The 24142-nt window shown below is 38.5% G+C and overlaps 1 protein-coding gene across 1 annotated transcript; it reads right to left on the bottom strand.

Annotated features, from left to right (window-relative positions):
- Positions 1-914: 914 nt before the first annotated feature.
- LOC139958875 (low-density lipoprotein receptor-related protein 12-like) lies at positions 915-22184 on the bottom strand. The gene is made up of 11 exons (XM_071956284.1): positions 21970-22184; positions 17655-17715; positions 16073-16111; positions 14569-14704; positions 12272-12480; positions 11718-11855; positions 9542-9912; positions 8463-8610; positions 7899-8018; positions 6043-6285; positions 915-4653 (listed from the first exon to the last, which is right to left on the bottom strand). Exons 2-11 carry the CDS (start codon positions 17707-17709, stop codon positions 3677-3679), a joined length of 2436 nt encoding a protein of 811 aa, XP_071812385.1. The 5' UTR covers positions 17710-17715; positions 21970-22184; the 3' UTR covers positions 915-3676.
- Positions 22185-24142: the final 1958 nt, after the last annotated feature.

The following is a 24142-nucleotide window of genomic DNA, read 5'->3' as shown; positions in this document are numbered from 1 at the left end:
TGCCATATCCATCGGGCAACCTGACCTTTGGAACTTTTCAACAGTTTTAATGGGTTTCTTGGCTATTTAAAGTTTTGTGAGTTCTTCACAAAAATCTCTATCACACACACTTAAATTCGTACATCCATTTAGTTTTAGTGGAGGTGATAGCAAGGGGTGATAAGGCTGACTTCAAAGTGTGGGTGTGAAGACTCGAGATGGACATCTCAGGTCCAGCTAAAGATAACAATTAAGGTATCACGTTCCATTACTGCCTGCATTTTGTAGCGACACGAACAAAATGTCACTTGCAAGCGACAGAAAGTTAACTTTTTCAGATGACTGCACATGGTTTGGGGCGAGTCTTCAATGCCTTTAAGGGTTGGTGAAAATCATGTCAATGGGCGCTGTAACTGAATTTACCAGAAAGAAAAATGAAATAGGGAATGACAAATTGCCTTTCTAGAAGTACTGAATTCCTCTCGATGATGAAGCTCCACATAGCAATATGATTAGGGTCATGTTTTGATGAAAAAGGGTTTTCTTCGCATTCTTGACATATTGTGTTTCATACAATATTTAATCATTTTGACCTCCTTGACTTAAAATGATCTTTGACATTTACACAACAAAACAATGGCCTTCACCTACTCAATATGGGGCAACCACATGCAACCATGAAATCAATACAACTCTTCATCTTCAAGAGATATCATGTTTCTAAAGTTTTCATATTCTGTTGACCTCAAATTACCTTTGACCTTCACTAAAACAATGGGCTCTTTAACCTTGGCTTAGGGCATCTGTATACAAAGTAGGGATTATGATTATGAGAAATTATGTTACAAGTAAGGCATCCCAGACTCATACACAAATGCTTTCATGATAGCAAACATTAAGTTTCACATCATTGAAACTAATAACAAGAACAAATGTTATATAAATCATCCGCATAATTATATTTTCAAATTATCCATAAAATTGTAAAAATTGTAACATCTCTTTGTCACCATTGGATATATCTACAAACACCTAAAATGAATTTCTTTAAAAAGTTTGTATAGAAAGCTTCTGCAACCAAATACCGATAGAACAGGGGGAAAAAAATGCTGAACAAATATGAAAATAAAACTGATCAAAAGAATAGAACTGTCGTTAAACCTAATTACATCATCAATTCTGTATAAATATGAATCACTCCTTTTCTAATGACAGACATGTAATCAAAAATATATGAATAGACATGAGTTTAAAACAAAAATAACAAACAAAAGAAACAGACGCCAAATAAAAAAGGGGGAATAAATTAACATTTCAATAGTTTCCAAATTTCAAGGAAGTCCCCAATGTAAGAAACTCTACCGAAATTTAATGAAAGCAAAGGATATATTTAATAAGCATCATCTTTTAACTGCTTTAATCTGCAGGAACAAAGTGGTGAAAGGGTAAGGGGAGAGAGACAGGGAGGGGTGAGGATTGCAGACATAAAGTGATGGGTATGTCACAGCGTGCAGATTGGATGTTGGATAAAAGTACTGAAAGGAAATACAATTATATATGAGGGTCTGGAAAATATGTGACCAGCTTAAAACATTACTCATGTTATGTGCGAGTATGCATGTACTTGATTAGTATTCTGACTCATGACAAATCAATGCCAAGTAATTAGACATCATTTGCAAAGAATCACCTCGTCCTTAGTAGAATTCTATTATTAAGGAATATTTTTGCAGGAAGGGTATGTGGATTTGAAAATAGAAAAATTGGCTAAAGCAATGGGGTCCTCAGTCTGAATGTAAAACACGTCTCTTTCTTTGTTAATGGATTGTACACCAGACCACACACACACGCCACACACGCACATTAACACACACTGAGCATAACAGAGACAACATTTAAAGAATTCAGAGCAACCAATAACCAATTTCTTCATTATAAAGAGTTGAGGTCTTTTGTGTTTTTTTCAAAATGTTACCCCACAAAGGTGTCTTTTTCAACACCCACAACGTTGCAAACAACTCTACCATGGTAAAATCACTGACGATGACTAGACTTAAACTTAAAATAAGGTGGCTAGTTACGACTCTAGTTTTTCAAACATTTTGTTTTGTAAATGTGTCATCTCATATAAATGATTAAGTCAGAAAAATGGCTTGGCTGATAGGCCCACTTTGAAAAATGTTCAACTATTTGAGGTACAGGAAGGAAACTTTCTTAATGATCAGAACCTGATGCGTCATCAAGAAACATAAATCAACAACAATTTCATTGAGTTTAGGCTTTTCTCGATGCTTCAGACACATTTTCATTAAGTTTTATGGCTACGTAAAAATTCATGTAATAACATTTAGTCACAAGTGCCTGTACCAAAATAAACTATTCTGTAACTACCTTCCACTAAATAATATTTGTGACCTAAGCAAATGTGTCAACCACAAAGCCCACCCAAAAAGAAGGGGGGTGGAGGGGCATTCCATTCAGGACTTTTGATAAAATAACACAAAACAACTATGACAGTGTTTCTTCATGAGCTACTTCTAAATGACATGCTCGATCTATGATATTACATTCTTGGCTCTGATTGGATGATATGGTGTCATGTGACCATTCCTGACATAAGGTATTGCTATCAGCTTTAATACTGAGCTGGCAATAGTTTAAAGGTTGATAAAGCACTCTTTGTCATTTGGGCAGAAGATGCATATAATTCTTTGACTTTATGAAAATGCTTTACAAAATCAAGTAATAATTTGGAAGAAAGTAACAATCTACTTAAAATCAGGCCTTAAATTATGACCAAATCTTCTAAAAGCTGGATGCTATTTCATATTAAAATCCCAATGACTTCATCCAAATGGAAAGTGTTTGCGCGACAATATTATTTTCTCCATGTTAGCTTCATTTGGTGGAAAAGTCTACAAGGTTAGGTAAGTTAGATTAATTTTGATCTAATTTTGAGTTATACTGGGAAGATTGTGTAGATTGTGACCAAATGAAAAACTATAATCCTAAACTCCACTGCAAGTTATACCAATGTTAAGACAGACGCAGTAAGAACTAACATCAGTTTGAAACATGTAATAAGGCACCAATACAGGAAACACACTCACCATTATCTTTGATTTATGTGATGGAGATGTTCTTAGTACCCATCCACCCACCCAGTACCCCATCTACCCACCCAGTACCCCATCCACCCACCCAGCACCCCATCTACCCACCAGTATCCCAATCTACCCACCCAGTACCCAATCTACTCACCCAGTACCCCATCTACCTACCCAGTACCCCATCTACCTACCCAGTACCCCATCTACCCACCCAGTACCCCATCTACCAACCCAGTACCCCATCTACCCACCCAGTACTCCACCTACCCACCCAGTACCCCATCTACCCACCCGGTCAACTCAATTTGATACACCTGCTTCGCTTGTTTTTGAGTTCACACTGAAATTACACCTAAGATTTAATCTAGAATTTAAATTGAACCTTCTCCTTATAAATTTATCTCAGTATTTCTTTTCCTCCCTTTCCATTTCCTGATTTTCTATACTGTTTTTCCTCCTCCTCCACCTCCTCCTCCTCCTCCTCCTCCTCCACCTCTCATACGTCATCTAGTAGTTGTACATCATCCCTATTTTCCTCTGGATTATGCACACCATGATTTTCTATACTGTTTTTCCTCCTCCACCTCTCATACGTCATCTAGTAGTTGTACATCATCCCTATTTTCCTCTGGATTATGCACACCAACGATGATGGCAGGATCGTGCTCTCTAGGAAACTCATCTTCATCAGGGGTGACGAAGACCGCTGCTGCTGCTGCTGCTGATGATGATGGTAGAGTTATCTCCCCTCTGTCTGGAGTGCCCTGATGACCATGTCCAGCATGGTCTTGGGATGTTGATGAAAGCTCTGGTGTGACTGCCAATGATGAGGACCCACCCGATGTACCATCCACTGATGTGTCAGGGGTGCTACTTGATGATGTGGTAGGACCCTCAGATGAGGGGGGGTGGTCAGGAGATCTTCTGCTTGTTGCTTGCCGCTGAAGTATCCTGTTAACTACTCTAATCCTGTGGATGTTTGCAGCTGCATTCAGTATTTGGTGGTCAAGGTGTGCTTGTTGAACCACCTCTTGGGTAGTTTCCGAGTCTGTGTCCGATGTGGTGAAGCTGGATGTCTCCAGGGTATTCTGTGGGTCGGAACTTTCTGAGGATCTACCCTCTACGTTGACTGAGTTTTGTATGTCATGAGTTTCTTGTTCGAGAGACCCACCCTCTGGAGTGTTTCTATTCGAGGCTGCCTCTGGGGTAGCGGCTGCATTCAATTCTCCTTGACTGCCACGAGAGAGCATTCTGAGAAAGCGGGACCTTCGTCTGTTGATCCCATGGGATACAGTCGTGCCTCCCCTTACTCCTTCCACGAATGCCCTCTGAAGGTCTCCATAATGAGGAGATGCCATAGTGGCTGAGTAGGACGGGGGTGCTTCCCTCTGGTCATTTTCTCCCCCGTAGATGTAGTAGGACGATCTGGATGGTGACTGTCCTCCGTCTCTGCGGACCTGACGGAGCTGGTACAACTTGCATGTACAACTGAGGGCAGCAACGAGGAGCATCCCGCACACCAACGAACCAATCACGGCAGCTGTGATTACTTTGACAGTAGATGCTGGATAGAGAAGAATAATTTGTAAAATCGTCATTGCAAATGACGAAACAAAGTTTTAAACTGACAAAATGAAAAGATTCCAACGTATGCAGTCAAACAGATGCTTTTATGTTAAATATGCAAATTTGAAACTACATAAAAATATATGCATACAAAATATGGAAAATACAATCAAATATAGAATATTGCTAATATACAAATGAAATTAGTTGCAATTAAAATTATACACAAATTACAGCAAGACAAAATGTAACTTGCAAAAATCCATGGTTTCTCCAGATACTACACACTTTGGTTGGCAGAATGAAGTCGATACATGACATGTGGTATGATTATTCATTTCATCATACACCCAACTCCTGATTCCATCTCTTCAGTACTGAGGGGTAACTTGCAATCATACCATTTACAATAACCTACAAACATGTAGAAATTCCACAAAGAATTAAACAATTTCACAAAAAATTAAATTGAAGTTGACCATTCTTTGTCTGAGACCGCAAATCATTTGGATTCAAATACGCTGGCATATTTACTAGTTTTAACCTCTCCCTGCTAAATATTAGTGACGTCTCTGGCTCGATGGATACTTGAAGTTACCCTGATTGAGCCAGTGAAAGTCCCAGAGAATGAATAGTTCATCATTGGAACTGATGTGTTGACTAAAGCAGCTGTCAACTAATTCGACTGAGTGAAGGGCAGCTTAACATGTCCTTTTCTTCCTTTGAAAGATGCACTTTGAGATCAAGAACTGCCACTGCTCTACATCACATACCTACATCAAAGGTCAAAGGTAACGCTAACCACAAAACACTTGATGACATTGCAATATGGATCATAGTATCATAGTATCAGCTGGAAGGTGTTTCACTGTTTGTTTCAAATACATGCCCGCCCCCCTTGTCACTTTTCCAATGTTTTAAATAATAATATCTATTTTCTGCATCTCTTCAAATCCATTCACTAAATTATCACCTTCTGCCTTGATCATCACCTTACCGACACATTGAATGTTTCTACATCAACGATGGTCCTCAACCCAAAGGGGAAGACCCAAAAGTGACATTTTATTCCAGAAGCCAGAAACTTATCTATGGTTTTAGAGGATTGCCGGCAGAGATGGATTTATATATATTTCCGGTGCATAGTCTTAGCTATAGCTTTCATACATCCTGAGCATGGATTCAAAGCAGTTGGGTGGGGGGGAGGGGGGGAGGGGATGGTGGGTCATGGCTCAGTCTTCATGGAAGACCCTGGATAGTGAACCTAAACATTTGTACACCAAACAGAGGATGACAAAGTGCATCACATTAAAAGTAGGATCTCGGTAGCAGGTTAAAGTCATTTCTCATTTTTTCACGGTTGAAACTTATAACAAATATCACTTACGACAATCTGACTCGTCGGATCCATCTTCACAGTCGACCTGAACGTCACACATCCATTTCTCTTGAATACAAGTACCATCTTTACAAAGAAATAGACCATGAGCCTCTCCACAGATTTCAGCGGTGCAGAACTGTTCGTCTTCACCTCCAGGACTGCATGTGGTGAACCCATTACATCTGTCTTCAGGGAGGAAGCAGTCCCTACCTGATCCCTGACAGGGTATCTTCTCTGCAGAACAGTTACCTGAACCCAAACAAATCAAGATTATACTTCATACATGATACTTCGATACATGGTACTTGGATAATGGTATTTTATACTACTCACCACACTTCATTCTGCCTTCAAAGCAGAGCTCTCCAACATCCTCCATCCCTCCCCTTCCCCACTCTACTCTCATACAATCATACTGTCTTCACAAGCTAATATTGTAATGTTTCTACTACTCATTTTACTTTATTGTAGCCTCTACCCAGAAACCTTTTCTTACATCCAAACCCTTTTACTTTGTAAACCATAATCTAGTACTGTAGTGCAGTCTTACTTCATCATGGCTTCTACACAGCCCCCCCCCCACCCCCTGCCATTCCAGAGGGCACATACTAGTATGTTAATTCACCCACTTTACTGTTCCCCACCCACTCTGACACCCCTACCCTTCACCCATTTTACTCAGCCCTGATATCTCTCAAAGCCATGCCCTCCTTACCATTGTAGACATACACAACTATTGTACTGTAATCACTTATTCTACTCATCTTAGCCTCTACCCAGACCAGTCTTCTGCCAACCACACCTGCCCTATTCTCTCCATAGGGCACATACTACCACTGTAGCGACCAATTCTACACACTGCATCCTATTTGGTCCTGTCTACACCCCCAACCCCCTACGTACTCATGTTACTACTCTAATGGTCACTTCTATTATGCACTGCATCCTACTTTCTTTGCCTCCTACCCAGACCAACACACCCCTCTCTCTCTCTCTCTCCTTGATATCCACATCACCAGAGGACATATGGCTAGTATTGTCATGACCACTTACTACATGCATTCTACTTTGTCTCTGACTTCTACCACTGTGGACCACGCCCTGCCTCACATCCCCAACTTCCCCCAGCCCCCCCCATCTTCAACACCCACCTCTTTACATTTACAATCTAATCACTGCGACACTCACTGCAGTCTACTTCACCCCTGGCCTCTACCCACACTCACTCTACCATACCCCAGCCCATTTCTGACACCCACAATTCCATAGGAAATATGCTGGTACTATAAAGGCCACTGCATCATACTTTATCCCTGGCCTCTACACAAATCCTTTTTTTCAAATCCACAACTTACTCTACAGAGGTCACATGCTAGTATAATGTCCACTTCTGATATGCACTAGATCCAACATCATCCCTGGCTTTTACCCCACTCCCCTACCCCAACCCCTGACCACCAACCTCCTCTCTAGAGGACACCATGCTATTGACAATGACCATACCACTACTCACCACACCCTAGTACTACATCCTGGTTTCTACCCCACTCCCCTACCCCCAACCCCTGGCAACCACCATCTTCTCTAGAGTACACCATGCTATTGACAATGACCATACCACTACTCACCACACCCTAGTACTACATCCTGGTTTCTACCCCACTCCCCTACCCCCAACCCCTGGCAACCACCATCTTCTCTAGAGTACACCATGCTATTGACAATGACCATACCACTACTCACCACACCCTAGTACATACTGGCTTCTACCCACTGTTCTATCCCCAACCCCACCCCTGGCCACCACCCTCCTCTCTAGAGGACACCATGCTAGTATGGACAATGACCATTACACTACTCACCACACCCTACTTCATCCTGGCCTCTTTGACAGGCATAGCGACCATCACACATCTCCCTGTCCACATCATAACAGTTGTTGTCATCCTCACCACAACTCTTCTGATGATCAATACAGTATCCTGCAAAAAAAATATCCTCCCATGAATAATACATTTATATGTATAATACATTTATGTTAATCACATCCTCCCATGAATAGTACACTTACATTGATCACTACTATTCTCCTATGTTGTTCACAAGCCTCCTTCAACACCTGAGGTATCTCTCAGACTCTAACTTTCTTTGTGATTGAGAAGTGGGAAGCTAGGGTATTCCAAATTACACCTACAGGTGACTCCCACCACACTAACCATTTAAAGGTGACTGCAACTTTGAGCAAGGACAAAGGAAACAATGCATGCATTCTGTAAACAATTAATGTATAATTAAACAATACAAATGAGAAATTCTAAACACATGAGATCATAGAAATTTCTTGTCATGGATTTCAGCAAAGCTGCAGCAAGAATTTCCCTGTCTGAAATAGCTTATTCTCAAGATAGTTAACATATTTTAGTTACCTTTCTTTTGGAAAGTAGCGTTGAACCCTCCCCGGTTAATGTTGTTGTCCGTATGGAACTGAACGACCAATGAACTACCAGATGCTTCCACTACTGTAGGTGGACTGTAAACGTCCTGCATTGAGCCGTAGTAGGTGTCAATCTCACGCTAGATAGGCCAAAACGGTAAAATAGTCAACTTTTAACTTCAAGAGAAAATTCAGAGACCTAACAACTATGTACTATGTAAGTACTATAAACTATGTACTTAATAACTATCTACTTTCGTAAAAATATATTAACTCAGTGAAATCAATACAGAAGATGGGGGGCGGGGGGGAAAGAAGAAGAAGAAATATCCTAGCTGGCCTCTCGTTTGTCATATGAACACTTTCCCTAATAGTAAGACAAGTTTATAAACTCTATGATGGCTACCTTGGTTCCGTTTCCTTATTAATCTCCAGGATTACAAAGCCTAAAGTAGATCAAATGAAATCTATCCATGTGAAGACTGGATAAACACTGGCCTATATCAAGCCATTTCTTTTCCTAGAGTACTGGAATAATTCAGAAATACCCCACAATCTGACCATGTTGTGTTGAAGAGTCACAGGCCTCATTTACATTAGACCACAAAGCATGGTGTTGTGCCCAGCCCTAGGTGTCTAATTTATAATGTAAACGAGAATCGGACCCCGCGATTTGAATCAAGCGATATAGACCAGGATCGAGGGTGGATGTGATCCTGTGGATATGAATTCTGTCAACACAGTTTTACGTTGACCTGGGATCAGTGGTGACCTTTAATAATTATATTTGTTATTTAGGCCCATAATTTGACATAATAGTAGTGTGTTAATAACAGTGATTGCATGCGCTGGATCTGATGCTGAGCAGGGGATCTAAATCCAAAGGCCCGGGGGTTTAAAGTCAAGTTTAATGCTGAACAGCGAATGCAGAGTCTGATCCGTAATGTAACACGGCCACAGACTCTTTTCATACTGACTTGCATAGCTTACTACTGTCAGCTAGTATTTGTGGAAAAACAAATTCAAAAAGAAAAGGTGTAAGTTAGATAAGTTGAATAACTGACAACATACCCGGACGTAGGCTCCAGTCGATGGTTGGATATAGTCTTCAAAAACCTTTACATAGTCTCTGTAGAAGCCGGACTCCAGATCAAATTGAACAAACCTCAGTTGCACAATGCCCTCTTGCCCTAGCGAAATCCTCCACTCACAGTCCAGGTCACTGTAGTAATTCCCCGGATAGTTCGGAGAGGAAAATGAACCGACTGTACCTTCCAGGAGATAATGGCAAACGGATGCACAACTCTCCTCATCGTCTCCATTTTCGCAGTCCTGGTGGCCGTCACATTTCCGTATTTCTTGGAAACAAGTCATGTGCCCGGTGGATGAGGATGTGCAAGCAAAATGTTGGTTGGGACAGGACCCTTCATGAGGGGTTGGAGCTAGAGAGCAGGAAGAATGAAAATATGACAGTTTTCTGAAGAACACATGTACCAAGAGAAACTGTGACGTATCCATGGATGTGGATTGTACCAAGACAAACGTTGACATATCCATGGATGCACATTGTACCATGACAAACAGTGATGTATCCATGGATGTACATTGTACCAAGACAAACAGTGACATATCCATGGATGAACATTGTACCATGACAAACAGTGATGTATCCATGGATGTACATTGTACCAAGTCAAGCATTGACATATCAATGGATGTACATTGTACCAAGTCAAGCATTGACATATCAATGGATGAACATTGTACCAAGACAAACAGTGACATTTCCATGGATGAACATTGTACCAAGACAAACAGTGACATGTCCATGGATGCACATTGTACCAAGTCAAACAGTGTATCCATAGACGTACATTGTACCAAGTCAAACGTTGACATGTCCATGGATGCACATTGTACCAAGACAAACGTTGATATATCCATGGATGACCATTGTACCAAGACAAACGTTGACATATCCATGGACGTACATTGTACCAAGACAAACGTTGACATATCCATGGATGAACATTGTACCAAGACAAACAGTGACATATCCATGGATGCACATTGTACCATGACAAACAGTGATGTATCCATGGATGTACATTGTACCAAGACAAACGTTGACATATCCATGGATGAACATTGTACCAAGACAAACGTTGACATATCCATGGATGCACATTGTACCATGACAAACAGTGATGTATCCATGGATGTACATTGTACCAAGTCAAGCATTGACATATCAATGGATGTACATTGTACCAAGTCAAGCATTGACATATCAATGGATGAACATTGTACCAAGACAAACAGTGACATTTCCATGGATGAACATTGTACCAAGACAAACAGTGACATATCCATGGATGCACATTGTACCAAGTCAAACAGTGTATCCATAGACGTACATTGTACCAAGTCAAACGTTGACATGTCCATGGATGCACATTGTACCAAGACAAACGTTGATATATCCATGGATGAACATTGTACCAAGACAAACGTTGACATATCCATGGACGTACATTGTACCAAGACAAACGTTGACATATCCATGGATGAACATTGTACCAAGACAAACAGTGACATATCCATGGATGCACATTGTACCAAGTCAAACAGTGTATCCATAGACGTACATTGTACCAAGTCAAACGTTGACATGTCCATGGATGCACATTGTACCAAGACAAACAGTGACGTATCCATAGATCAACATTGTACCAAGGCAAACAGTGACATTTCCATGGACGTACATTGTACCAAGACAAACGTTGACATATCCATGGATGAACATTGTACCAAGACAAACGTTGACATATAAATGGACGTACATTGTACCAAGACAAACGTTGACATATCCATGGATGAACATTGTACCAAGACAAACGTTGACATATCCATGGATGAACATTGTACCAAGACAAACGTTGACATGTAAATGGACGTACATTGTACCAAGACAAACGTTGACATATCCATGGATGAACATTGTACCAAGACAAACGTTGACATATCCATGGACGTACATTGTACCAAGTCAAACAGTGACATATCCATGGATGAACATTGTACTAAGACAAACAGTGACATATCCATGGACGCAAGAAAATCCTTTGACTTTTTATAAGTTTAAGTGTTCCATTATTCTGGATTTCGTTACAATCTCTTTGACATTCAAAGACTTTAACATTCATACTTAACCTTACTGACATAGAGAGATTTGATGATGACTTACAAGGTACACTGCACTGGGCCTCGTCAGAGCCGTCTTCACATTCGTTTTCTCCATTACACACCCAGCTGGGTAGTATGCATTTGCCATTGCTACACTTAAACTGGTGGCTGGGACAGCTCTGTAACAGATCCTTTGGTCCTTTGGAAAGAATGATATCAGAGAATATCTCTAAATTATGACTGGTTGATTCCACAAACAGGCAGCGATTACTTGACACTCATTGCACAGTTAAAAATAATATCACTGTTTCGTTTAGTATTACAGTAGTGATGCTAGCAAACTTTTGGGTCTTGGTGTCGACAGAAACTGTTTTTTTGGAAGATGAAGCATACAAAAATATAACTTTCAGTTTGTCGCAACAGAGTTTAACCACACTCTTTGAATAAAGTCCTAATATGGCAAACCTAATGTATTTTAAAGATTATCTTACACAACAGGTTTCTCCCTTTTTCTATTCTTTCTATATTTGTTTTCTATTTTTTCATTGGGGGGGGGGGGGGGGAATTTGATGAGAAAAATATTAGCAATGAAATAACATATTTTATTATTCTTACCTCTAATATAGGTCAAGTTAAATTTGGAACCAACATCAGACGCTTCCAGTGTCAGAGAGATGACAATAGTGGAACCATGTGAGGCACTAAAATAGGGTGACGTTGGTGGGTCAGATACGGAGTACCCTGTCCTATCATTGACACCAAGGGATGGATAGATTGCTAATCTGGAATGCGTTGAAGTACTTGCAAAGTCGAAAGTCTCAAAACTGAACATGGAAAATTTAAATAAATGTGAGTGAAAAATAAGATGATAACAAACTCCAGCATTAACAAGAAAGACGATGGGGTCAATTGCTGTCTCGAGCGGTTCGACAGAGGGCGCTATCATATCGGTCCTAATGGGAGTGTTCTGCATCGCTTACGTATCACTGAATTAAAGTGACAAGTCCAAACGAATCACTCACAAGAATGCGAACATGCGTTGGTTCTGCTCGTGCAGTTTTGCTGAACAAAAACATTTCTTTTCGGGAAAAACCAGGTTGGCATGCTTAAAACAGTTCGATTGATTTGAAATTTCAAGAATATGTTACAGATGATCTTTGCTGCAATAGTTACTGACGAAATTTTATATATGTACTGCTAGAGATCAACTCATGGTACCCTAACGATTTTATGTATACTGCTAGAGATCTACTGATGGTACCCTAACGATTTTATGTATACTGCTAGAGATCTGCTCATGGTACCCTAATGATTTTATGTATACTGCTAGAGATCTACTCATGGTACCCTAATGATTGTATGTATACTGCTAGATATCTGCTCATGGTACCCTAACGATTTTATGTATACTGCTAGAGATCTGCTCATGGTACCCTAACGATCTTATGTATACTGCTAGAGATCTACTCATGGTACCCTAATGATTTTATGTATACTGCTAGATATCTGCTCATGGTACCCTAACAATTTTATGTATACTGCTAGAGATCTACTCATGGTACCATAACGATTTTATGTATACTGCTAGAGATCTACTCATGGTACCCTAACGATCTTATGTATACTGCTAGAGATCTACTCATGGTACCCTAATGATTTTATGTATACTGCTAGAGATCTACTCATGGTACCCTAATGATTTTATGTATACTGCTAGAGATCTACTCATGGTACCCTAACAATTTTATGTATACTGCTAGAGATCTACTCATGGTACCCTAACCATCTGTAGTCATAGACTGCAACATCCTATGTTTCTAGATAGTACCGATATGACGACATCCTCTGTTGATTTTGGGCTTGGTTGGATGGCACCCTTTAATAAACATCGGTTAATAACTGTTAGCAAGATGCATGTACATGCGTAACAAATGGGCATACTCTCAGTTATTCTTTCCCGTTGGGCATGACTGTATTGACTTAATACTTACTACAAGTCCTGACTCTATCTGCACCTCTGTAACAAATGGATCTAACTTTTAACTTTTATCAATTTCATTTCCATGTAGGGCACTGCATGATTGTAATGCAGAGTATAATAACATATAATAACATAATTTTACATTGCTTTTTTTTCTATGTTGTAATGTTATGTCATCATTTTTGACATTGGAAGATATTTATAGTTAACTCAGGTGGGAGTAGTCTTCATTTTTGACCCTACAGGATTTAACGAAAAGAACAGTGAATGGTATAATGCTGATGAACCAATCAAGGTACCAATATCATTGAACAACTAGTAACATTAATTGTGAGTACTGGCTGGATTCTGACAGGGTTTGGACTCAGGTTCTCTTGACTCAAGACCTGGAGATCTGAGAATCTAACTCAGACCTGATGGACTGGACTGCAGCAGCTCTGCTGGAAAGTTTTGTCAAATTAATATTTATCATGAAGCCATGCTATGTACACTTTTGAGACTGGTCTTACTTATCTCTAAACTGCAATGAGCGACAACATTTTCCTTTTTAAATCAACTACATCTCTTTCCCAAGTCCCCATTTTGCATGTCGAAATTCAGTAAATGTGAACTCTGTTGAGGAAAAACATGTCTCTCTTCTTCAACTTTCAATATGACCGGCCTTCACAACATTTGAAACGCAATCTTAAAAACAATTATATTTTATTTTCTATTTAATTTTTTTCCAGACGCAGTCAACCCTTTGACTGCAATTACAATTTGCGTTGCAGATTTGGACTGATTGCTAGGGTAAACTTTTAACATTTTTGAAGCCATCATAAACTAATTTACTCTCAGGCATATTGTCTACCACAAGCAAGTCTAAAATTGTATGTTCTGTGAGAAGAAAAAAAAAACTCTTCCTGGGATTGAAATACTATATCTAAGTTACCTGATGGTTAAGAAATCTGTTGTTCCAAGATGTATTTTCCACTTGCAGTTTCCAGATGCTGTGATAAGATTGGGAAAGCCTGGACTGGAGATGTAGCCTGAGGGTTCACTTAATTGGCCATCGCCACATTTAAGAACTGTCAAGCAAGAAAAGATTCAGAAAAATAATGAACAGACAAACAAACTGCTTCATTATCTGCTGCAAACTGCTTGCGTAGGTAAAAAAGTCTTCCGGGCCAATCGAAACTAAAAACAGACCTAGGTAGACAGACATTTAACAGAGACGGAAGGACAGACTGCTGTATTAGACTGATCAGAGCGAGCAAAATGGAACGGCACCAAGGCTATTGCGAAGATATGGGGCAGGGATGAGAGGGAGTAAAAATGGAATCATTGATGGAGGTGAAAAATGTACAGAAATATACCATTGTGTAAAAATAGAAAAAATGATCACTGATAAGATTTAATATGAGCTTCTGTTGGCTTCCTAACTCTTGGGAAATACTAAACTTGAACTAATCCTACTAATTACTAATTCACCATGAATAAGAACTTAAGTGATTATATTAATCAATTTAATGATCTAAATTACTTGAAACTGGCTTCAACTTGAAGCTTTAATCATCAAGGCCACGTCACTCAAAACATGAAGTCAAGGTTATTTTAGATATTCAAGTCTATTTGCTAATTTCATTTCATTACATAAAGTTCTACTGTGTCTGGTCTTTAGTTTTCCTGTTAATTTATTTTTTAAAGAAAAAAAAAAAAGACTTTTTCAGTCAAATTCTAAGTCAACCATAAGCCTGAAAATTTGATTAAAAATATGAGCCTTCATCAGGTGAGATATGGATTTGGATTGATTCAGTGAAAAAAGAAGTGTATTCTCTCAGGGATCTAAACTACAGCAAAATGAGTAACAGTTTGCTCCTATATAGACAGTATACATCTAATGTGCAAGCACGTAGTTACTCAATCAAAACAACATATTAAGTCGGTAATGTCTATTTGCATGAGACGTGGAGTTAAAAATAACATCCTGATATACATACATGCATGTGCAAAAGATTTATGCAAGGTTCTTCTTTATTTAAGGTCATTCATAATGAAATGCTAATCCCTAGCAGACCAGCAAAAAATCATCATGTGTCAACCACTGAGGGCAATGCAGTCTTTTGGATAACAACAAGGTTTTTAAGTGGTACCATGGCCATTGTAAGCCACAGCAAAGGTTAGCTTCCAATCCAGAGGCTGCAAAGTCACAAATTTCAAGGTTTCCCCTAGCATGGTGGTAACCTGACAGCAAAACCATGAAAATTCCCCCAAAACACCTCCCACGACAAAAATGCCAATCTGTGTTCTACACAACTTTCATTCTTGAAAAAACTTGCCCTACTAGGAACCGGTAAAATGTAAAATTTCTCCTTTTTTTTGGTTAATAAATGAGAGTTAAATGTCCAGAAAAGAAAATTATATACTTTAAGACTACATGAGTCACTTGTACTTACTTCCATGACACTGGCACATGAGATATAGAAAGAGAATACCTGAAAAGATAGAGAAAAATTAATTGGATTTAAACAACCACAATATTTACGACAAATGAAAACTCAATTTCACTCCGTCTCTGCGGTTGCTTAAAGGACAGTGGTTCAGTAACTAAGGTTGTCCATCCAGTTGGTTTCCTTCAGTTTTTGTTTTGTGTTTGTTACTTGTAAATCATAATTTGTTCAACAAATTGAAGTTCATAGCCTATGTATATAGTTTGAAATTTATTCTTAACTACAATCAAACCAGGTTAAGGCCAGTTAAAGCATTTAAAAAAAATCCTTTTGTTGTAGGAAAATATAACAAAATTATGAAACAATAATTGGGGGAGAAGGGGAACACATCTTCTAACTCGTGATACCACTCACAAAGCACTTTCATTCTGACAGTAAAACACCTGAGTTATGAAACGAAAAAATTGGTAATACTACAAACAACATGAAAAGATGGTTATTATTTTTTATTTTTTTTTTTTTTATAGCACACTTTTTTTTTTAAGCACATTGGAAATGAAGGAATTTCCATAGAATTAGCATTTTTATTTAAGGATATTGCTAACTTGATGCTGTAAAGTATGGTGCCCCCCCCCCCTTCCCTCTTCTTAACGCAAATAATTGCAATCAACACAATGAATAAGTCCCATTGTTAAGTAATACAATAGGTACAGTAATTTTGCTTGATTCATCCATTACCTGTTCTTTAAGCTAAATTTCAAGAAAACTGGTCAAAGTTACAACTCCTTTTCATTTAAAACATAAAAATACATCAGTGCTGTATCAATCTACAATCACAGTGATTAGGGGTAACATTAAGCCTAGCCCTCCGTGTGTACACTGTACCCAACTTAGTCAATTTTATTAATTTCCCGTTCAGACAACTATTAAAAATCAGCTTTGGAGGTCATCAGGTGTACGACTAGTTTTTTGCATCAAATTTGATTATATTTTACCTTTTTATATATTATTGTTTTCACCCTCGGTTACTCTAAAGTTACTGATACAAAACAAAATACTGGTAGGCCTATGATCCAACCAAAGAGGAGTTTATAAAGGCCTTAAACTGGTGTCACATTCCCCATACCAACACATCTTCCCTTCAGTGCTCTTTACCATATTGATCAGTCTTTGTAACTTTGTTACACTTTATGTTTGGACTTGTAACCCAAAATGCCCTGCAAGGACAATCAAAAGGTACACCCTGGTTGTTCAAGGCACAAGCAGAAAATAATCTTTAAAACTTTGCCCTGTACTGTACACTATGACTGTTTAGTCACCCTGTTTATGTGACGACTTTTTGATACATATAGAAATTAAGCTGCATGGGAGGAGCGTGGTGGAATCAGTCACAGCGATTTTCCACCTTTCACTGAGAGAGTGTACACAAAATAGTACACATGCAATTTGTTATCATGACAAATACTGACAAGAGAATAAAAATAGAAGAGGATATAAATCAAAGGGTATTTGATTTTATGATTCAATACAGAAAAGCTCAAAACATTTAAAATAGCTAAGCTTGTGAATACATTCAAAGAAAACCCACCTTGAAAAACAGAATACATGGCGTAGTCCACTGAGAGAAGTTTCTTTACAAACATGAAAATCTGTGAACCAAAAAGTGAGATCAAATGTTAGTCAAGAAGTCAATCTTTTACGGGAGAGTGACAGACGGTAGGAAGCTTATCCAGAATATTGACAGATTAACATATAACTACATATCACAGCTCACAGAAACTGTTGACTGACTACAGGTCACTAGTTCTGCACTAAAATATGCTAGGAAAGTCAAAATAATGGTCACTCAACTTTTTATTCCAGCATATTTTAAGCCGACCTCAAAGCAAGTTTGCCCCACTGTTACATGTTAATTTCTTACTTTAACACTCTTTAACATATGGCAGTGTTTGCAGGTTTCTTCCCAAGGTGAAAACAAAAAAGATGTGGAATAAACACTTCCATTAAAATTGGAAGGAATTGAGAAAATGGAAGAATTGCATCCAAATAATTTCATACAAATTCATAGTATTTGTAAATTAGCCTATCCTGAATGACAAGTCTAACACACCAGATCCTATACAGAATTAGGACATAACCTTAGTTTGCCCAAAGCACATTACAGTGCTGCCATGTAAATCCAATCTTGTTAACCACAAATTGTCAGACAACCGTCAATAACCCATGCCAACTAAAATTAAGACTTCTGCTGATGAAGCTTCACTTAAACTTACAACATGAGAGAAGAGCCCAGTCTAATTTGGTCAAAAAATCATCAAATCATATCAACTCAAATATATCACATCATAAACCTACAAACCCAACCAGGAAACATGCATGAATTGTCTACATTTCCTGCTTTCTGAAAGTCAGCTATTTTGATTAACTTGGAAGGTAATATCACAATTTCTCTGACAGACTGTTTCCTGTTTATCATTGATAGTAGATCAGTCATTTAAGTAGTTATTAATGCAGTGATTTTACCAAATTTACAAGGTATGTTCAAAATGTGATATGCAATAGACCAGACTATGACACAAACTCAGCACACATTTATTTATCACTCCACAGGTCACTCCAGGGTGCAGCCGCACACCGGCGCACCCAACTGTATTTACAAGTTATTTCCCAATTATACACCTGCAGAATGAAGTGTCTCAAAGGAGAGTAAGTGCCTTGCCCAAGGAAACAACGTACTGACTTAGCCAGGACTCCAACCTGCAATACTCAGGTCGCAAGTCCATTGTCTAAACCACTTGATGACAACACTACCTTAAAGGAGTGAGTAGTTATAACGATTCTCTCTACCCATAAGTCTGTTGCCCAAGTAGGTTTGCTTCGTTACAACTAAGTATGAAGGTGACACAAGTTAGCCCATGAAAATTACACGTTCAAACATAAATCCAGGAAAATGTTCCAGTAGATACTGTCTGTGGTATTAGAAGCAATGAAACCGAACACCTCGAAGGTTGTGGGTTCAAACCCTGACCAGCTATAAGTAAGGTTTGTTCTTTCATCCAGGAAAAATCTTTGGTTTTCTCATCTGAAATGGTCTTCCAAGTATTAAAAAAAAATCTAAAACTAAATTGGATAGCCACCTGACGTGAGGTGTAAGTTATAGGCCTAAGCTATTGGGACACCCCCAGATGCACATGTGGTTTCCTAGTGCCGTAAAATAACTTCTTTGACGTCATTATTTAAAGACTGTTCAGGCTCATAACAAAGTCAAATGACAATGCATCATGAACGTTGAATTCTGTTGGGTTAACAAGCAATGTCTACACTTTATCACACTAGGGCTAACCTATGTGCTAGCCTAACTCCTCTGGACACACATGGCTGAAATGATTGACATGATTAGTCAAAAATTTGACACGTTCAAATTCCTGTCAAGTCAGATTTTGTATTTTGTATCAAATTTCTTAAAATGAGAGTGGCTTCTATCCCTAGTCACAAAACAGAGACAATGTATGCACATGTACTGTACTGTAATGTCATACCTTTCTGAAAAAAACCTTTTAATGACCCCTAGGGTCAAGTCGGAAGTTCTGGGACAGTCAGCAGTTCTTGGACAGTAGCACTCAAATTGAGGCTTTAAACAAGCATCATAGCTCAATGCATAAAATTGAACAATAGTAGTGTGTCTCCCCAACATATTGATATGAAATTTCTATAATTCCTGCATGAAGTTGACCTGTGACAAAACCTAAAATGTGAGACCAAGTTCATTTCATTACTGACACTTGTGGTCCTTTTTTTCAAGTGTGCAAAAAGCAAATCTATCTAGAAGCAAAATGTGTCAGAAATAATATGCATTTTTAAGAAATCTCTGGAACACTAAGATTTTTGTGATGATAATGAATACTAAACTGTATTTAAAAAATAAATAAAATCACAATTTGCACCATCAAGCTTGATCAGGAGTTTAAAATGTTGGCAAATTGTTAGAAACAACATCAACCGGTACAAATATTGAGCAATACTCTGCACAGAATAAATTTCCTCAAAGTTTTTTTTATTTCCTTAAGTTGTTAGTTCTATTTCCTTCAGTTCAAAACGTTTCCTTCAGTTTAAAACTTTCCAAACTAAAAAAGTTTCTTCTCATGTATAGATTTTGCCCAAAGATTGCCAACTTGATGTCAAATTTTGTGGTGTCCAATTATTCCTGTCCCTCACCGAGATCTTCTGAACAAGGTCAAATCCATTTTGCAGCAATTTATAACTATAAGCACTTTCAAAATGTAGTGGCTCTATCAGCAACATGCAGTACAGAAATGTGTTACATATAAACAGGTAAGGGTCTAGAGGGGATATTCTAACCAAGGTAGAAGTTATTGCTGATCATTTCCATAGCATACAAGATCTCCCAACAATACCCTAATGTATAATGGTACATTCCATTTCTTCAGTTCATAACTAACATTCTTGTAGGCATTGCATGTATTTAGGTATGGATTTTAGATCCTTCTGCGAACTCGCGAAGAAGCCATCATTGACTTATCAAAGCCGCCGGCTGACAGAAATAAGTCTCTTAGATTCACATTCCATGATTATGAATTGTCAATTGTCAACAACTCTGAAACTGGACGACAAACATTAATCTTGGAGTGACTCGAACTTGGGACCTTATGACTGAAAGGCACCGGCTTTAACTTCTGAGCTAACACTCCTACGTGTTAACACTCCTGAGCTTACACTCCTATCGTGACAATATAACTTATTAATTTCTTTAAACGTAGGCCACGAATACAACTTCTTTCTTTCAAAGGTTATTGATTTTGTTTTTACCCATTCAATTTTAATTACAAGTTACAGTAGGATAATTTCTTGGTTTACGCTCGACATTGAAATTGTTGTAGCCGTTTGACCACCAGTCAGCAGCTCTCGCACATGGTTCTAATCTCAAACAATCTGACTTTAATCAAGTTGTTCTTTTCAATTTGTACAGAGTTTGACTCAAATAATAGGTATTACCAATTTGTTTGTTGATCGGGAGACCAATATTCTACCTGATTTACTGAGATTTTGACCAAAAAAAATGAATTGACCTTTAATGTTAGTATGCTCTTGCATTACCTATTCTGTTAGTGCTACTGTAGTGTAGACCTTTTACCATGATATGATGGTATACAGAAAATTTGCAATAGTAAGGGCATTAAGGTTCTTGTGAAGGATAGTTGTGATGACAATGTTGCTAATTTTGCTCACTGGTTTAGTTCTATCCTAGTTTTTTTATGTCATGGTTTGACCAGATTACACTACAAATAGAAAGAATCATACTTGCAAAGGTTGGGTGTCAAACTGCTTGAAGCAAGGAAAACTACATGCATCAGAGTTTACTGTACAATTCCACTAAATGGATGGAATAGTTATCCAAAGTGCCTCAAGATACAAATTACAAACTTAATGTTTCCTTGTTTCAGTGTGGCAATTTTGGCCGTTTTCATGGAGGCTTTAAATTGCGATTGATAAAGTGTTTATAATTTACTAACAAGGCAACTTCAGTTCCTAGTAATGTCATGCAACTTTAGGGGACATGCGAAGGTCCCCTACAGCACCACACTTAGCCTAACTTAGCCCTATGCATGTTACACAAGTTACACTTTGTACAGTTGTAAGTTGTAGGCGTAAGTCATGTATACTTTGGTCACAATGTATCCGAAGTTAGGGGCCTAGGCTAGCTAACTTCATTTACAACTAACATTAGGCCCATGTTACTCTTCAGTAGCAAATAGTTACACTAAGTTAAAGTTAAAATAGCCTACAGTACTTAAGCCATACTAAGTTATAAAGACATTTAGTTAGAAAGACACTAAGTTCAAGTAGACATTCAGGCTAGGCACAAGGCTTAGGTTAGGCCATACCACTTCATTTTAAGACAAAGGTCAGTGATGTGTGAACCAATATTTTGTCCTTCTCTCTTTTTGTTAGTTCTCCCCGGTAGTTCTTCGGAATTATTTGTCAACTTCTTTCTGTTCTCTTGTCGCTGACTTAAAATGCGTATCTGTTTCGACTTAGGTTGCAGTGTAACTATGTACTGTTAGTGTTAGGTGTGTGACGAATACTACAGTACAGCTTCCTAGTCTACGAACAACGTACGGTACCACCTACAGTAAGTTTAGGTTAGTTTACGGTGGCCCAGAAAGAGCATTGTAAGAAAATGAAAGAGACCGCATATATGTCGAAATTACGGCTTAGCAGCGCTACTTTAGTTGTTCTTTCAATGTTCTTTCTAAGCCTCCGTACAATATACACACTGTTTTGTGTTTTCTTACCTTGCGCAAACATTGCGTGATCAAGTCCTTTCAGATATTTATGGAACGCCAAGAGATACCAATAGGGATATTTTTGGCTGATCTGATTGATACGTGACGTATGTCTAAGCCAATTACCATTTTTTACGCGAAAGAACAGTTATCGCAAACAGCTAAGAAAACGCTATTTGAGAAATATCGCAGATTTAATGTTCCTTCATACACATTGCATTTCCTCAGACTCAAGTCAACTTTGTCTCAATAGTACCCCTTCTTTCCCTCATAAAACAACTCTAGTTCTAATCTCCTTACTGCAATCTCCATTCTTCGTTTATATACTCCACATGTACAAGTTGAAATGCTCTACTTCATCATTAGTTCTATTGCCTTTCCAAACATTCATCTAAGCTCCATCTCTCCTTGTAATCCTCATCACCTTGTCTTGGTTTCATTGATTCTCATTCTTAACCTTTCTGCTGCTCCATTAATGGCATCTACCATTCTTTGCAGACTATTTTCTGTAGGTGTCGCATCAAAATACAATGCTCCCATTGGCTTACACACTCAACTTGTAACTTTCCAAGGCCTCTAGAGCATAGGTAGAAGTTTTTCACCTGACATGTCCTACCCACCATATGATAGCTGATGGCTTGGGCTATCACAGCACTTTCAACTTTTGCCAATACATGACTGTTTAGATTTTGAGCTAGAAGAGCTCAGAAATTATCATAGTGCTCCGCAACCCATCTGCCAGCTCTCTCTGTGGAATCTTCTCGTTTCGCCCAAGATTTTCTAAAATGCCTGAAATCGCCTCCAATCGTCAAGAATTTTAGACCATCAGTAGTTTATATCGTCCTCTTCAACATCCAAACATTAAACAGAATGATGATGATGACTCATTAAATGACACATATAGAGTCAATACAGTAGGTCGCTTTAGTGCTATTTTCTGATTATTTTTCGGTTAACCTCTCAAGTGGACGTGCACTATACTCTAAATACCTGTAATATTGACAATTGCTTTATCATCTGCAAATTTGATTGACTTTACTAAATCTCCTCCAACTTTGATTCCTATTCTTGATCTTCACTTTACTCGAGTCCCTTGTTTTCAAACGAGTCCTTACCTTGACTCGAGTCAAGTGACGGTCGAGTCCGGTTCAAATCAAGTCATTTTCATGAGATGACTCTAGCAAAGTAAAATCACTTTGGTTTGACGACTCTAGAAGTCTGGTCAAGTCATTTTAGGTTGCTGACTCGAGTAAAGTCAAGTCAATAGAAAATGCGACTCGAGTGAGATGAGACTCCCAGTGATGGACCTGTTTCAACTTACAATTGATTCACAGGGCGCTGTGAAAGCAGAACTGACATGCAGTAAAATCAGGGGGGTAGGAAGCTTCCAAAAAGTGGGGGGCACAACATCAGAGGGGCACTTTCTCATTCCACAACCACCACTCGTTATGCTATAAACCGATGCACACCGGCCATATCACTTAAATATATATTATGTGTTAGTATGCTATCAATACTATTTATTGAGATTGTTGTTAACCGTGCTACAAACATATGATATGCCATTATATAAAATAGCATGTATAGAATAAGATATCCAAAAGACAGTTATTCATCAAAGGGGCACATTTTATTTGGCAGTAGGGCACATTTGCTATTTTGGAAAAAATTGGGTGGAAAGTTTCCCCAATGCCCCCCCCCCGGCTCCTACCCCTGAGTACAATTAACAATAGGGATTTTTAACATGGAAAAGAGTGAGAAGTTGAGCTCT

Source organism: Apostichopus japonicus, chromosome 3 (assembly GCF_037975245.1).
Source record: "Apostichopus japonicus isolate 1M-3 chromosome 3, ASM3797524v1, whole genome shotgun sequence".
NCBI lineage: Eukaryota > Metazoa > Echinodermata > Holothuroidea > Aspidochirotida > Stichopodidae > Apostichopus > Apostichopus japonicus.
The sequence above is the reverse complement of the archived record's forward strand: the minus strand, read 5'-3'. Positions and strand labels throughout refer to the sequence as shown.

Excerpts from the sequence above, each read along its gene's own strand:
- LOC139958875 (XM_071956284.1), bottom strand. The coding sequence starts at position 17,709 with ATGTTTGTAAAGAAACTTCTCTCAGTGGACTACGCCATGTATTCTGTT. Across the intron at positions 14,705-16,072 it reads CATGTGCCAGTGTCATGGAA|TTCTTAAATGTGGCGATGGC; the intron begins GTAAGTACAAGT and ends CTTGCTTGACAG. Across the intron at positions 4,654-6,042 it reads ATCCGACGAGTCAGATTGTC|CATCTACTGTCAAAGTAATC; the intron begins GTAAGTGATATT and ends TTCTCTATCCAG.